General features: G+C 40.8%; 1 protein-coding gene across 7 annotated transcripts in view; it reads right to left on the minus strand.

Annotated features, from left to right (window-relative positions):
• NCKAP5 (NCK associated protein 5) overlaps window positions 1-15,885 on the minus strand; it is a 1,220,442-nt gene that overhangs the window by 1,008,410 nt on the left and 196,147 nt on the right. For 6 of the 7 annotated variants that reach the window (XM_049889195.1, XM_049889197.1, XM_049889194.1 and 3 more), the window contains one exon: window positions 15,103-15,231. The exons of the other annotated variant lie outside the window; for it this stretch is intronic. In XM_049889195.1, the coding sequence (XP_049745152.1) occupies window positions 15,103-15,171 (69 nt within the window). In that variant the 5' untranslated portion in view covers window positions 15,172-15,231. The remainder of the gene's footprint in view (window positions 1-15,102; window positions 15,232-15,885) is intronic. 7 annotated transcript variants of the gene reach the window in all.

Below are 15,885 nucleotides of genomic sequence, written 5' to 3' on the forward strand. Positions count from 1 at the left end.
CCTCAACACATCTATGAACATGAAAGCAGTCAATGAATTAACTGTATTAGGGAACCTATCAAGCTGAAGGCAACTGCTTAAAACTAAGAACCAAGGAGGTGCTGAAAGACAGAAGGGAAGCAGATCTCAGAGGCATCTTTGGAAATGAACAATTATGATCCAGTAAGCCTAGTTAAGAGCTGGAATTTATGAAGATGAAACATCTGGAAATGACTGGAATGTAAAGGGACCAGAAGAAACCACTGTTTGAGCTTGCAGAGGCCAACCCAGACAAATGGGATTCCATGTTAGAAAAGAATTGCAAAATCAGTACATGAAAGGGACAGAATAGAAGCAGTGCACATAGTGTTAAGTGAAGCATTTTAAAACAATAGCTCCTGGATTTGCTCTTGAAATATTAATTGAAATGAGATGGAGATGATGGCTGTTACATGAACAGAAAACTGGCAGGAAGATAATACACAATGCCTAAGCTGAGCCAAGGCAATGGAACATGACAAAGCAACATAAACTAATGAGAAACGCTGCCTAATTCATGGCCGTGCACCCTGTGGATGCTTAATAAATATTAATTGATAATAATGAACTAGAGTGCAGGGTGATAAATTAGAGCAAGACAGGCTGCTGAAAAATAACTAATATATATACAGTTGGCACAACATACACTGATAAATGAACGAGAAGAAAGGAAATCAAAATGATTTTGCTGGGTGATGCACTTTGCCTTGTACCAGGAAGTATGGGTAAGAGGACATTAATTCAAGAGTGAAGAGGGTGTGACTAGAGGGGACAAGGGGAAACTTAAGATGACAATTCAGGATTACGATACTGCTTTCCTAGAGTCTCAGCAATTCCTTAAGCATAAGCCAGGCACCTTGGAGTCATACCCCATTCTTTTAAGACACAGTGGTATTTCTCAATAAACTTCTGCTTCGGGGAACTGAGGGACATTGTAGATTAAATTTGGAGCTGTTTGCTAGTCAATAGTACTGACGGTGAGAAACCTTGCTCTAGAGTAGACAGACATGTGACAATGTGGTCAGGACAGTGATAAAGACCTGAGGTGGGGATGACGGCAGCTCAGGAAAGGACGTTTTAATAAGAACTCTGGTTACTATGGTTGTTTGCATAATAAAAGCCCACCTCCTGCGGGAAGCCTTCACTGGTTGATACAGCCAGAAGAAAGAACAACCTCCTCTTTCTAAACCACATCACTCTTAGTGTTTGCATCACTGTCTATCTATTGGTATTACTATGATTTTTGTATATGTGATTACTATGATTTTTGTATACGTGATTAGATCTTTCAAAGTTTCGTACAGTTGACACTATGCTTTGCATTTCTATTTTCTTTTTACTTATTATTCTTAAAAATATAGGTGACCATTAGAGAAATGCAAATTAAAACTACGATGAGATTCCATCTCACACCAGCAAGGCTGGCATTAAAAAAAAAAAAAAAATATAGGCGAAAGTTTACACAGCAAATTAGATTCCCATTCAACAATTCATACACAGATAGTTCTGTGACATTGGTTACAGGTCCTGCAATGTGTCTGTACTCTCACCATTTCCACCCTGCCTGCTGTTTGCAACCATCCAGCTTCCCTGCCCCTCCTTGCCTTTTCATCTTTGCTTTTGGGTAAATGTTGACTATTTGTTCTCCTATAATTGATTGTTTAAAGGAGCACATTCCTTATAGGTGTTACTGTTTATTTATAGGCCCATCTATTATTTGGCTGAAAGGTGACCTTCAGGAGTGGCTTCAGTTCCAAGTTAAAGGAGTATCTTAGGATGATAGGCCAGTAAGTCCTTTTTTTTTTTTTAAAGAATTGATTTTTATTCTACATTTTTCTCCCTTTCTAACCAGGTCCTTCTATTGTGTCCCTGGTCAGAACAGGGTAGCGTTAGCCGGGCGCTATCTAGTTCTTCTGGCCTCAGGCGAGAAGAGGCTGTGGTTCGAGACGGTCATTAGTCCTTTGGACTAATTTCTTTCTTGCGTCTCCGGTTTCTTTCACCCTCCTTTGCTCAAGATGGGACGACGCCAATAGTTGTGTCTTAGATGGTTGCCCACAAGCTTTTAAGACTCCAGACACTCTCACCAAACCGGGATGTACAACATTATCTTTATGAAGTAAGTTATGCCAATTGCCCTAGTTGTCCCATGAGACTATGGTCCTGAGCCTTCAAACCCAGTAAATTGATCGCATGAGGTGCTTGGATATGTCTAGGAAGCATCCATAACTGTGTCCTCTATGTGCTTTACTGTACAGATGAATATATATGCAGCATACACAAACATGTATATACATGTCCACAAAGATACCTATATATGTACATGCATGTACTCCCATACACCTTCCTACACCTATATAGTACATATATCTATCTATGTAATCGCTTACATATTTTTTGTTTGTTGTTACCGTTGTTACAAACTTGTATGTTATAACATTTACTTTAACTGACCTTTATTCTTGCATACCTCTCAGTATCTTTATTTACCTTGGTCAAGTTGTACTGACTTCCTCCATATTGCCTTTCCTATCACCAGAATTAACACATGTCTACTATCGGAATTGACTTGACAGCAATGGGTACTCTCTAGTAAGTGATTCCCCCCTCCCTCCCCTTCCCACCCCTGGTAACCATCAAAGAATATTGCTTTCTGTGTGTATACCTATTCTTGACTTTTATAAAGTTGGTATCATGCAATATTTATCCTTTTGTGATTGACTTATTTTGCTTAGCATAATGTCCTCCAGATACATCCATGTTATGTTTTATGGACTCATCATTATTCTTTTTTGTTGCATAATATTCCATTGTATGTAGGTACCACAATTTGCTTATCCATTCATCCATTGATGGGCACTTAGGTGATTTCTATCTTTTTGCTATTGTGAATAACGCTGCAATGAACGTGTGTGCGTATGTCTATTCTTGTCATTGCTCTTATATCTCTAGGGTATATACCTAGAAGTGTGATTGCTGGATTACAAGGTATTTTTATTTCTAGCTTTTTGAGAAGTCCCATATCGTTTTCCATAGTGGTTGTATCAAATTTGCAATCCCACTAGCAGTGCATCAGAGTTCCAATGTCCCTACAACCTCTCCAGCATTTGTTGTTTCCTGTTTTTTTTTTTTTTTTTGATCAGTGCCATTTTTGCAGGGGTGAGATAGTATGTCACTGTAGTTTTGATTAGCATCTTTCTAACACCTAATGATCATGCTGTGAGCATCTCTTCATGTGTTTGTTAGTTACCTGAATGTCCTCTTTGGTGAAGTGTCTGTTCATGTCCTTTGCCCATTTAAAAAAAAATGTTTTTATTGTACTTTAGATGAAGGCTTACAGAACAAAGTAGTTTCTCATTAAATAGTTAGTACACATATTGTTTTATGACATTGGTTAACAACCCCATGGCATGTCAACACTCTCCCTTCTCAACTTTGGGTTCCCAGCTTTCCTGTCCCCTCCTGCCTTCTAGTCCTTGCTCCTGGGCTGATGTGCCCCTTTGGTCTCATTCTGTTTTATGGGCCTGTCTAATCTTTGGCTGAAGGGTGAACCTCAGGAGTGACTTCGTTACTGAGCTGAAAGGGTGTCCAGGCACCATACTATCAGGGTTTCTATAGTCTTTGCCAGGACAATAAGCCTGATCTTTCTTTTTGAGTTAAAATTTTGTTCTATATTTTTCTCCAGCTCTGTCCAGGACCCTCTATTGTGATCCCTGTCAGATTTAACCCATTTTTTTTTTTCTTGGATTGTTTATATATTTTGATTAGACCCTTGTCAGATATGTTGTTACCAAAATATATATTTTCCCAGCCTGTAGGTTCTCTTTCTACTCTTTTGGTAAATTCTTTTGACGAGTATAAGTGTTTAATTTTTAGAAGGTACCAGTTATCTAATTTAACTTCTGTTGTTCGTGTGTTTTTATGTTTTTGATAGTGTATTTATGCCAACAATTAGGACCCCTAGTTTTGTCCCTATGTTATCTTCCAGATACTTTATAGTTTTAGCTTTAACATTTAGGTCTTTGATCTATTTTTGAGTCAGTTTTTGCATACGATGTGAGGTATGGATCCTGTTTCATTTTCTGCAAATGGGTATCTGCTCTGCATTTCTCAGCACTCGCTTCACAGTGCTTCAAACCTAGTAGGCACAGTTCCTGTGCTGATTAGTTATAACCTTGGGGAAGAAAACAGGCACTTAGAACACCCAGCTGTCTGCTGGGTTTGAGGACCAGCGTCGAAGAAGATAGATGAAAGCTCTCCCTCTTGTTATGTACAAAGTATTAGAGAGTCTGCCACAGGAACAATCTTTGGTTGCAAGAGGATGATACAGAAAACTCAGTTGCCATGGAAACTTGTATGATCTGAAGATTCCCATCACTGCAGGATGGCAAGACACCAGGAGAATGATAAACAGGTTTCAGAGCGCTAAAAATCACAGCACATGCCATGCACACATCTCGGCTCCTTTGTACTAAAGAAGCAGTGTCACGTCATCACTACCAATAACAGCATTTGCCAAGGGCTTTCAAAATGTATCCAGTTCCCGTTTTAATTTAGTTATCTCTGAGACCCCAACTATTCACAGAACTATGTCAGACACAGGCAGACAGCACTCACTGCAGCTCAGACAGGTGATGGAGCCAGGTGCTACCTGAGCTCCTGCTCTGTGATCCTGGGCAAGGGAAGCAATCCATGCCCAGGTGATATGGCCAGGGCTTGCTTGGGTCCCAGACACTTTTGAGAATCTGATTATATCTATAGATTCACTCCCCAGAAAAATGCACACAGGCACATGCATACAAAATCTAATACACATATTTCAGAAAACTCAAACCCCTTGAAGTCTTTTCATAAATTTCCCCTATCAAGCACCTTAGAACTCGAGGGATCCATAATACCACATTAGGAATCTCTAATGTAAAACAAAAAATGTTAGTTTAGACTAGGATCATCCTTGGGCAAAACTAAGGAGTGGCGTTCCATCTACCATCTCTAACTTTGTCCTTCAAGTTCTTAGTTCCTTTCCAGGTAGTTCCTCTTACCCCATATATCATGAAAAGTGACTTGTTGGTATGTTTATTCATTTAGCTCATTGAATGTTCCCTATGTGCTAGCCATTAGGGAGACAAATGTGAATATGATATGGCCCATGTTCTCAAAGACTTCATAGTTCAGTTTAGTTAGGGGTATTTGGCCCCCAGGGGATATCTGCTCATGTCTGGAGACTATTTTGTTTGTCACAACTGGGAAAGAGTTCTATTGGCATCTAGTGGGCAGAGTCCAGGGATGCTGCTAAACATTCTAGAATACAAGGAACAGTTACTGCCCCCCAGCAAGGAATTATCAGGTCCAACATGTCAACAGTACTGACGTTGAGAAATCTTACTCTGGGGTAGACAGACATATAACAATGTGGTCAGAGCAGTGATAAAGACCTGAAGTGGGGATGATGGCAATTCATGAAAGGGTGTTTTAATAAGAACTCCAGAAGATGTGGCTACCACAGCCATCTGCCTTATCTTCAATGACAAAAAGACAAAGAGAAGGAAAGAGTCATTCAGGGTGAGTGATAACAACAACTGAGCACAGATCCTCCTCAGGCAACATCAGAGGAAGCAGCAACAACTACAAGTGGTGGGCAGGCAAGTGGCATTTCTTTGGGAATCTCTTCATTAAGAATTTTTTGGGCTTTCTTCCCACCTCCATCAGTCAGTGGCCCAGCCAAAATAATGACCAGCCAATTAAGCCATCACTCAAGTTATAAACCTTGTTGCATACCAAGAGATAGGTGTACTGTGGATGTGCCCTGTCAATTACCAGTCCCTCTCCACTCTACTCCCATTTTAGTCAATAATCTCTCCTGTATACACCACAGTCTGTCATCTATCATGTGAACAACAATATAAAATTATATATATATATATATATATGTATATGCTGTTCAAACTGCTGACCTTTTGGTTAGCAACTGTACTACTTAACCATTATGCCACCAGGGTTTCCATTACGAACTTTAATCTCTACTGAAGCTAGGTCCAAAAAACTGTTGCTGTCGAGTTGATTCTGACTCATAGCAACCCTATAGGACAGAGTAGAATGCCTCATAGTGTTTCCAAGGAGTGGCTGATGGATTTGAACTGCTGACCTTCTGGTTAGCAGCTGAGCTCTTAGCCATTACACCACCAGAGCTCTGAAGTTAGGTCCAAAACCTGGTTAATCACAAAGGCACAAAACCAAAAGTAATCCTGGAACTAAGTTCCAACACCCACATTCCTTACTTTTTTTATAACCCTGCCTACCCCCCACCCCTTTGACAATTGTTTGCAGAAACCAGACCCAGTCTTTCTCATCAGTTGGCACACACCTGGTAGATATGCTAATATACATGCAAGTCTCTAACCTTGTTGAGGCTGGGCCTCTTTAAGGTGGAAAGCTCCATGCGAGAAGCTGCCAGTCACTAACATAAAGGGCTCCTGCTTCACAGCTGCTAGCTGTGCGGAGGCAGTTTAGTCTGGAGATAGCCAGATTTGAATTGAAATCCCACCTCTATAACTTATCAGTTCTACAGCTTTGGCAAGGTCGATAAACTCATTAAGCTTCAGATTTCTCATTTGTAAGATAGGGATTGAGTTCCTACCTTAAAGGATTGTCATAAGCATCAAATGACAGTTTCCATATCAAGCTTCGAGCAGAGTGCTTGGCACATATTAAGCCTCAATAAATTTCAGCTCCTGTTATTAAGGACAGGAAGCCATTCTGGTCTAGACTCAACCATAATTCGCTGACTGAACATGCTGAGCTGTAGGCTGAAGTGGCATTGATGTTAGGCTCTGCCAGCTGTTTGCCCATTGCTTGGACATATTCTACTTGTCACTGGCCCATCTGTCTGCTCCTCCAGTGTGCCCTCCACTCAGACTCTGTCCTTAGCACCAGCCTTGCTGAAAATCTCTAGCCTTGCTTTTAGAGTTCTGTTCTTATTGGCTTCCGATCTCTTCCTGCTCTTCAGTAAAAACCCCTGTTATTGTTGTTAGCTGTTGTGGAATTGGCCCTCGACTCATGGTGACCCCATGCACGATGGAATGAAAGGCTGCCCAGTCCTGCACCATCCCCATGGTTAGTTGCAGATTGGACTGCTGAGATCTGTAGATTCATTGGATGATTTCTGAAAGTAGAGCACCAGATTTTTCTTCCTAGTCTGTCTTAGTCTGGAAGCTCCACTGAAACCTGTTCAGCATCACAGTAACACACAAGCCACCTATCCACTGACAGATAGGTGGTGGTCACACATGAGGTGCATTGGCCAAAAATTGAACCTGAGTCTCCCGGATGGAAGGTGAAGATACTACCACTGAATCACCAATGCTCTCTCAAGACCCCTAGCCACCAGCTATTCTGGAATGTAACCACCTGGCCAAGGCTCCCCTGACTTTTCCCAGCCCATCTGCCCCAAAATCCATCCTTGGCATCCAAGGATTTGCATAGCTTGAGGGAGGGTAAAAGCCCCGTTGCCGTCGGTAGGCAGGACATCTTGCCAATGTTTCCTTGACCTTCCATGATGGTATCAGCTAGGCTGGTGGGCAGATTCACTGAGTAAATAGTCACCTAAGCATCTAACACTTCATCAACTCCACTATTCCTCACTCCAAAGGGGATATGATCAAAGCTTTGGCATAACGCTTTGTAAAGATTTCCAGTCCAGGTCAAACCTATTTCCTAAAAATGGCCTCGGCTGGATCCTCAGACATTCCCATATCTTCCCACACCTGGTTCCAATTCATGTTCTCTATTCTTTTCAGTACATTTAGGAGATGGCTGAGATAATAATCCAGGCAAGGAGAATGAAAGAGTTGGGGGAATGAAAAGAATATACTTTGTATACTCTTCCATCAGTAGGGAATCCATGGATAGTGCAAATGACTAACTGGCTTGACTGCTAACTGAAAGGTTGAAGATTCGAGTTCACCCAGAGGCATCTCAGAAGACAGACCTGGTGATCTACCTCTGAAAAACCAGTCACTGAAAATCCAATGAAGCACAGTTCTACTCGGACACGACTGGGGTCTCCATGAGCTTGAGTCTACTAGTCTTCCATCATTAGAAGTGCTCAAGGGTATCTGGGATTTGAGTAGCTAGAAACCTTCTAGAACAACCTGGTATTTTGTGTACTATACAGCATCCCTATAATGAGGTATGGTCTAATTGTAGCCCCGTGAGAATAAAAAAAAAAAAGTGACAGGCGTGGCTTTAGCATAACAGAAATTGGAGTTTTTTTTTTCTTGGTATTCACTGTCCACTGGCTGCACTGAGCAACACTAACAATGCTTATTTTGGGGATTAAAAAAAAAAGTCCTAGTTAGTTTTGAGCTCTCTAAAATATTCCCCTGTTGTCCAACTTCTTACCACATGGGCATATGCGCTTTTGCATAACAGCGAAAATCTGCTCCTTCGCCTGCCTTGGAATATTGCACACCCTGAGAGTAAACACAAGTCGCTACTGAGAAAATCAGAGCCCAGGAAAGGTGAATCTGTCTTTTCCAATTCCCCATTTCTCTTACTCGTGCACATATCCTTTTTAGAGTCTGGACTGCTGCCTCCGTTGTAAATAAAATTTTGTTAGAACATAGCTACATCTACCTAATCATATACTGTCTATGACTTCCTTGTGCTAATAAGCAGAATTGAGTAGTTATAAGAGACTGGTCTGCAAATCCTAAAATATTTACTATCTGGCTCTTTACAGAAAAATGTTTGCTGACCTGCTGCTTTAAAATTACTTGTAGTAACTAAATGGGAGAAAAATAACTGAAGCTACAACAACAGAGATTTAAATGAAATATAAGGAAGAATTTTCCCTAGGAGAAAGTAATTTAATCAATGAAACGATTTGTAAGCAGAAGGTTTAGGACAACATCCTTGGGCATCCTGGCCTCTTTCTCCTCTACTAGCCCAGTCCTCACCTTCCGCATTTTCTCCATTGCTTCAAAGCACAAGTCTAATCACACCTCTTCCGCGGCCCCTCCTCGTGTCCCCCCACAATAATCTCAACTCCTGTTACCGTCAATGCCACACAGCTTGTCTCCCCTATATTATGCTCTTTTCCCTGCTTCCTCAAATAAACTCTAAACACTTTGAGGATGTGTATTTCACTGTATCCCTGCAGTAAAGAGATGAAACACTCAAAACCATTTATTTGAGGGGAGTTTGATGAAGGACTATTTACTGAGTTTGGGCAGCTAGGGCAAACCAACCAGGGATGGGTGGGCAACATCTACGAGCCATTAGGACCAAGAGACTGGATGGGCCATGGGAGAGAGAATGTACAGGAACACAGAGATCTGCCCTAATAACTGTAGCTAGAGCTGTGGGAGATGGCTACTTAATAAAAGCTGTAACCTTAGACAGAAGATCTTCAGTCACTGGAGCCCAACACCAGGCAGGGAAAGAGTAGGACAATAAATACTTCGGCCATTCTCTTCTCCTGATATCTGATCGCCTGCTGGGTTCCTCCCACTGGCCAAACCCAACCAGATGCCAGAAGATAAGATGTACCATATAAAACTTCCAACAAGGTTTATATGGTACAGCCTTCAAAGGCACACAGATGGATAGGGCAGGATAAAGAGCAGATCTAGAAGGGGAAATGGCAACTACCCAGCACATTCCCATAGCTACTGAAATGTTTTAAATCTAAAGCAGGCTTTCAACAATACTTGTTGATGGATTTAGTTAATGCATGCTGGTGGATTGTCTAATTACTATAATGATTTGGATGCAAATCACCAATGGGCTGAAGGATGAATTGAATGACCTGTGTGGGTCCTTTCCTGCCCATATGAGTCTATCATAACGGCACTGTGTCAGAGGTTAAGACCTAGATTCACCAAAGTTTTATCTTCTTTTCATGGAGGAGAAAGGAAAGGGGTTACCGAGAAGAAATTCATCATTCATAAGAGAAACTATTACTACCATTTGAGCTGAAAAGCAAAAGGTTTTTTTTTTTTTTTTTTTCCAAATTAAAAGAAAATGTTTGCTCTTGAAATATGAGCTGGTAAAAAAGACAACCGACTCCCCAGTCTCCTCAGCAGCTAAATGCTATCACGGCTACTGACGTCAAATAGCTGGACGTGCAGACTGGGAATGATTCTTGTAAATAACAGCACAGTGTGAAACGCTGACTTTTTCTGATCAAAAAGCATCCTGGGGATGGTTGAACAGTTTTGGGTCAAGAAGAGGCCCTGATTTCTGGGGTGATTTTTATTTATCATCAGAGAGAAGACTGTACTTGGTGGGAATATACGGCTACCCAACACACTCTTACTAGTGGCGGGAAACTTGCAGTGGCTTGTCTTTCTCTCCAGGTCTTTACCCCCCACATGGAAACATTATTTTTCATTTCAGTTTCACTTACCTGTCACTTTCTTCTTAAGAAGGATGATTTATACAGCAACATATCATCAACATCAAAGAATGCTTCAGCGTTACATGCAAACACACACACACACACACACACTCCACATGTACTCAAGCCTTCCCCATCCCATCTCCTGGAAGCAAAATTGTGACTAAGGACCACAAACCCAAAATCCCAAATTGAAGCCCCCCCACCTCCAGTATTTAAACTGCAAGCTTCTTTATTCTGAGGTTCCTCCAGCCTAAAAATTTAAAAGCCTTTGGAGGTAGCTATAATTTCTACTCAACACTTCATGATTTGATTATGTAGAGTAAAAAGTGTAATGAAGTTAATAGTACCTTATTCTTGCAGTACTTTATGAGGAATTCCTACTGTAAAATCTGAACGTGGAAATTACCTCTGGGCCTTCTAACCGTCAAAATATGGGTCCTCATGATTATTGCAAAGGAATTTCAAGACTTAAGGGTTCAATTATGTTTCTCTTTCCTCAGTTTTAGAAAAGACATCTTCTCTTACTGGGATATTATGTAATAAAAGATATAGAGCTGAACTGACAGGTAGGAAACCTGTTCTACATTGGTCAGAATACTAGCTGTGACCTCAGAGAAGGCATTTAATCTGCATGAACCTTAACTACCCCCTTTGCAAAGTAAGGGGACTGGATAACTTGTCCCTACCTTAGCATTCTATGATGCAAAAAATAAGATAAAATAAAATACATACACCTTGAGAGTGAAGAGTATGTAATCTGATGCCATATATATATATATTTAGTAGTTCAGAACAACTCTTGCCTAGAATCATCCCCATGTGATCTGTGCCTTGTTACTTGCACGGTTTAAGCATGGTGTCAAAGAGGAGTGCAATGTCTTGGGTCCAAGTCCTTTAAAGGTCAGTTAGCTTTGATCTCATCCACGGTCTACCACTTCCTGGCAGCCACAAAAGAACTCATCAAGGGGGTTTCAATGGATCCCACTCCCGAAAAACAACACACCATGAATACCCTTGCTGTCATTGTCCCATCACCATCTTCTTATGCAAAGGAGAGAACAGAATACTAAAACTGAGGGCAACATTATAGTCACTCAGTCTAGGTGATATAATACATATTGTTTAACAGCATTCAGGAATTCTTCTGTGGTGTAAACTGTCAATGTACTTGGCTGCGAACCAAACGTTGGTGGTTTGAGTCCACACAGTAGCACCTTGGAAGAAAAGCCTGATAATCTACTCCCAAAAAATCGGCCACTGAAGATCCTATGGAGCTCAGTTCTACTCTGACACACATGGAGTTGCCGTGAGTCAGGGTCCACTCAACAGCAACTGGTGTGGTAATGGCATATAAGCACCGCCATACACTAGGCTATACAGGCATATGAGACGATATTCTTTTTCTGAATTTCCTAATCTGGGCGTGTAGATGTAATGCTTAATCTGGAATTAGGAAGGCATTTCACTAATATAAAAAATGTCTTAAGCATGATATAGGGAGATTTAACCTGTTTCTCAGGTGACACCAAGCAAAAGTTTCCATTTTCACAGTGTTCTTCTATGCTAGGAAAACAAGAAATAGATCTGCAATCCCCTCAATCTCAGGGTAGAGTTATATGGTGATGAAAATGCAAGCTTGATTTGGGCTTTCAATCAGTACTGGTGACATGACCCATTACCAAACCAAATCCATTGCTGTTGATATAAACTCATAGCGACCCTATAGGACAGAGTAGAACTGCCTCACAGGGTTTCCAAGGAACAGCTGGAGGGTTTGAATTACTGACCTTATCATTAGCAGCTGAGCTCTCAACCACTGTACCACCAGGGCATATGACAGGATTTGATTTATCCCCATATTCAAAGCTGTCCCTAGGCAAATGTAAATGTGGGAAAAGATTTCATTCAGCCTGTCTCCTCTTTGATTTTCAGGTGCCCAGTTCCCGCACATAACTCCTTTCCTCCTTTGCCCTAGTCCTGCCTTCCCAGCGCTCCATGTCCAGTGTTCTTCTGTTTACCAGTTCCCTCAACAAAATTCTACTCATCTGGTTGACATTTGGGAATGATCCAAAGACTTTTGTACATGAGTGCTACTATGAATTATTGAAAGACCACAGCTTAGTATGTTTGCCTTTATGGGGCATTTGCATATTATCTGGGATCTAAGGCAGAATTTAGGATTTTAATTAGAAAAGATGGTATTGGGCATCTCTGTCCCCTGCCTAGGCATAAAGCAGATTATGTTGATATGTAAGAAATATTTCTCTTCTGCAATAACACAGAAAAGATAAAAAGGAAGTTGTCTTAGTTATCTAGTGCTGCTATAACAGAGATACCATAAGTGGATGGCTTTCACAAAAAGAAATTTATTCTTTCATAGTTTAGGAGGCTAGAAGTCCAGATTTATCTGTTCTGGGGAAAGGCCCTTGTCATCAATATTCCCTGGTCTAGGAGCTTCTCAGGGCAGGGACCCTGGGTCCAAATGACATGCTCACTTCTGGCATTTCTTTCTTGGTGGTATGAGGTCCCGTTCCTCTCTGCTCAACTCTGTTTTATACCTCAAAAGAGATTGACTCAAGACACAACCTAATCTGGTAGATTGCATCCTGCCACATTAACATGACTGCCTCTAATTCTGCCTCATCAGTATCACAAAGGTCAGGATTTATAACATGTAGAATAATCACATCAGATCACAAAACGGTGGATAACCACACAATACTGGGAATCATGGTCTAGCCAAGTTGACACATATTTTGGGGGGACACAATTCAATCCATAACAGAAGTACTGAGAAATTACCTTCTTATCCCAAGTTTCCCCAGAAGTTGAAAGGAAAATACACACACAAAAACAAGTTTCACCACATTATAAATGGGGCCCTGGTAATACAATGGTTAAGAGCTCAGCTGTTAACCAAAAGGTCAGCAGTTCAAATCCACCAGCTGCATCTTGGAAACGCTATGAGGCAGTTTTATTCTGTCCTATAGGGTCGCTATGAGTCAGAATCGACTTGACAGCAACAAGTTTTTTTTTTTTTTTTTTAAATATACCGGGAGATATTAAGACATAGGAGACAAGACAAGGCCACACCGCATTGGGAGAAGAACTTAAAATACAAATGCGAGTACCAATGTTCATTACAGCACTATTCACAGTAGCCAAAAGGTGGAAACAGTCTAAATGGCCATCAACAGATGAATGGATAAATAAAATGTGGTATATCCATACAATGGAATATTATTTTAGCTTAAAGAGAAATTAAGTTCTGATACATGCTATGCCATGGATAAACCTCAAAAACATTTTACTGAGTACAATAGTCAGACACAAAAGGACAAATATTATATGATCTCACTTCTATGAAATATCCAGAATAGGCAAATGCATAGAGACCTAAGTGTATTAGTGGTTACCTGGGGCCGGTGGGAGGGAAAATAGGGAATGGAGGTGTTAGCCGCTTCAGCAGCACAGAGTTTTTGTTAAAGGTGATGAAAAAAAATGGAAACATAGCAGCGACGGTTATGTAGTTAACGACACCGAATCGTGCATGGAACATGGTTGAATTTTTTTTTTTTTTAAATCACAATTAAAAGAAAAAAACTTAGAGAAAAAAACAATACGACCAAAGTCATTAGCCTCTGAAAGTCTGCTGCTCAATACACAGTCCATACTGGCGAGAAGTTGACTAATAGCAAGAGAACTTGATACACAAGCTTAATGCAGTTCTTTTCTCAGTGCCCACAAACTCACACCTAGGAACCGTTTGTGGGTGGACACCTCAGCATCTAGAGGATAAGTAGCTACTCTGCACATTGACTGAGCAAGACCAACAGCTGCAGAGTTTGAAAGGTGTAACTGATAGAGCAGTTCATATTTTATCGTATCCCAATTACGAGCCTGACTTTGGGCCAGGTGCTGGGAGCACACAAATGAATAAAGCTCAACTCTAGACAGCATGCAAAAGAAGTAAGCCAGCTAAACTTCTATTTCAGCAGATGAGCAGGGGAGAAAGGGGTGATTTCCTTGATTTGATTTCTTGTTCTCTTCACAGGCATTACAGGATAGAAGAGGTACCTTGCACATCTCAGCTCAGAGACCACGAGTGAGTGGTCAACCTTCAGAAATCGGTGGCTTAGTCTGTTTTCTTGAACTAACCAGATTCTCATACCCAAAAGCAAACCAATCAGGTTTTTAAGATGATTTTCACTGGCACTGAAACTTTTAGAAAAGAGAGTTTATGGATATGTGAACTAATTTACACACGTAACAAGATTGAGGAGGCATTCTTTACTCTTCTGTATTTAAAGCTATATTGAACTCTGGTTCAACTTACCCCAGGTTTAAGACAAATGGGTGGTGGAACAATTATATATAGGTTTGACATTTGGCATCAGGTATACAGTAGTGTTTTGTATAGGCTAAAATCTACTTCACCCAGAATTAATGTAATTATGTATAATGTTGACAGATTATGACATTTGCCTATGAAGACACTATACAAACGTTCCAATAATTTGCTGGCTTTTGAGTTTGCAAAAAATAAATGAAATAAAATCCGAGCGGATATTGCTAATGGGGTAACTGGAATAGAAGTTCCAAAAGCATGGGGTTCAGGAAATAACACAGAATTACGTCTTTTAAGCCAAAACATATAGAGTGGTAAATGAATATTTAGTACTTACCACGAGACTGCTGTCTAGAGACAACCTTTTTCCAAAGTCTCTTTTCTCGAGCTGTCTCTTTCTCTCCATGGGTGAAGTATTTATTTTCCTTTGTGATTTATAAGAAATCCCCGCCTGTTTCCAAGGCCACTGTGAAAAGTGAACATGTGTTTTACCACCCAAGTTAACAGTGGTTAGACCCTGTTATTAACTTTCTAACCAGGAACAAGCACTGAAGCCAAAAATACCCAGGTCCAAACGATAAGTTTAGAACTGGGCTCCCTCAACTCGAAAGGCCTCTCCAGATTGCCAGTGTCGGAGCTATCTTTATGGCAGCCCCTGTGTTTTCATGGTTGTGCTAGTGGAGTCGGGGAATGGGTTTGCAGGTTGAGTCAGCAGACTGTGGAAAAAAGCAAACAGTCCCTTTCATGCCACACTTGCTCCACACCCGTCCTTTCTGTATCGACCAGCACACAGAGGCTGGTCTGCAAATTCCATGAAATCAAACCGACAAGACCAGGCCCCATTACCAAGAGTTACTGAGCCCAAGGCCCAGTGCGGGAAAACTGAAAAATGCTATGGTCAATATTTAATTTAAAAATATGTAATTTAGAAATATTTGAGGAACGTTATGACACATTTCCTTTGGGACACATTGATTCAGAATGAACAATGGGTGACAATTATTGTCAATGAATATTTACTGAATGCCCATTGCACTCTCTATATCCATTTCCATTTGCCGTTGAGTGGACCCAGACTCATGGGGACCCTATGTCTGTCACAGTATAATTGTGTTCCATC

Source organism: Elephas maximus, chromosome 6 (assembly GCF_024166365.1).
Source record: "Elephas maximus indicus isolate mEleMax1 chromosome 6, mEleMax1 primary haplotype, whole genome shotgun sequence".
In the NCBI taxonomy this organism is placed as follows: Eukaryota; Metazoa; Chordata; class Mammalia; order Proboscidea; family Elephantidae; genus Elephas; species Elephas maximus.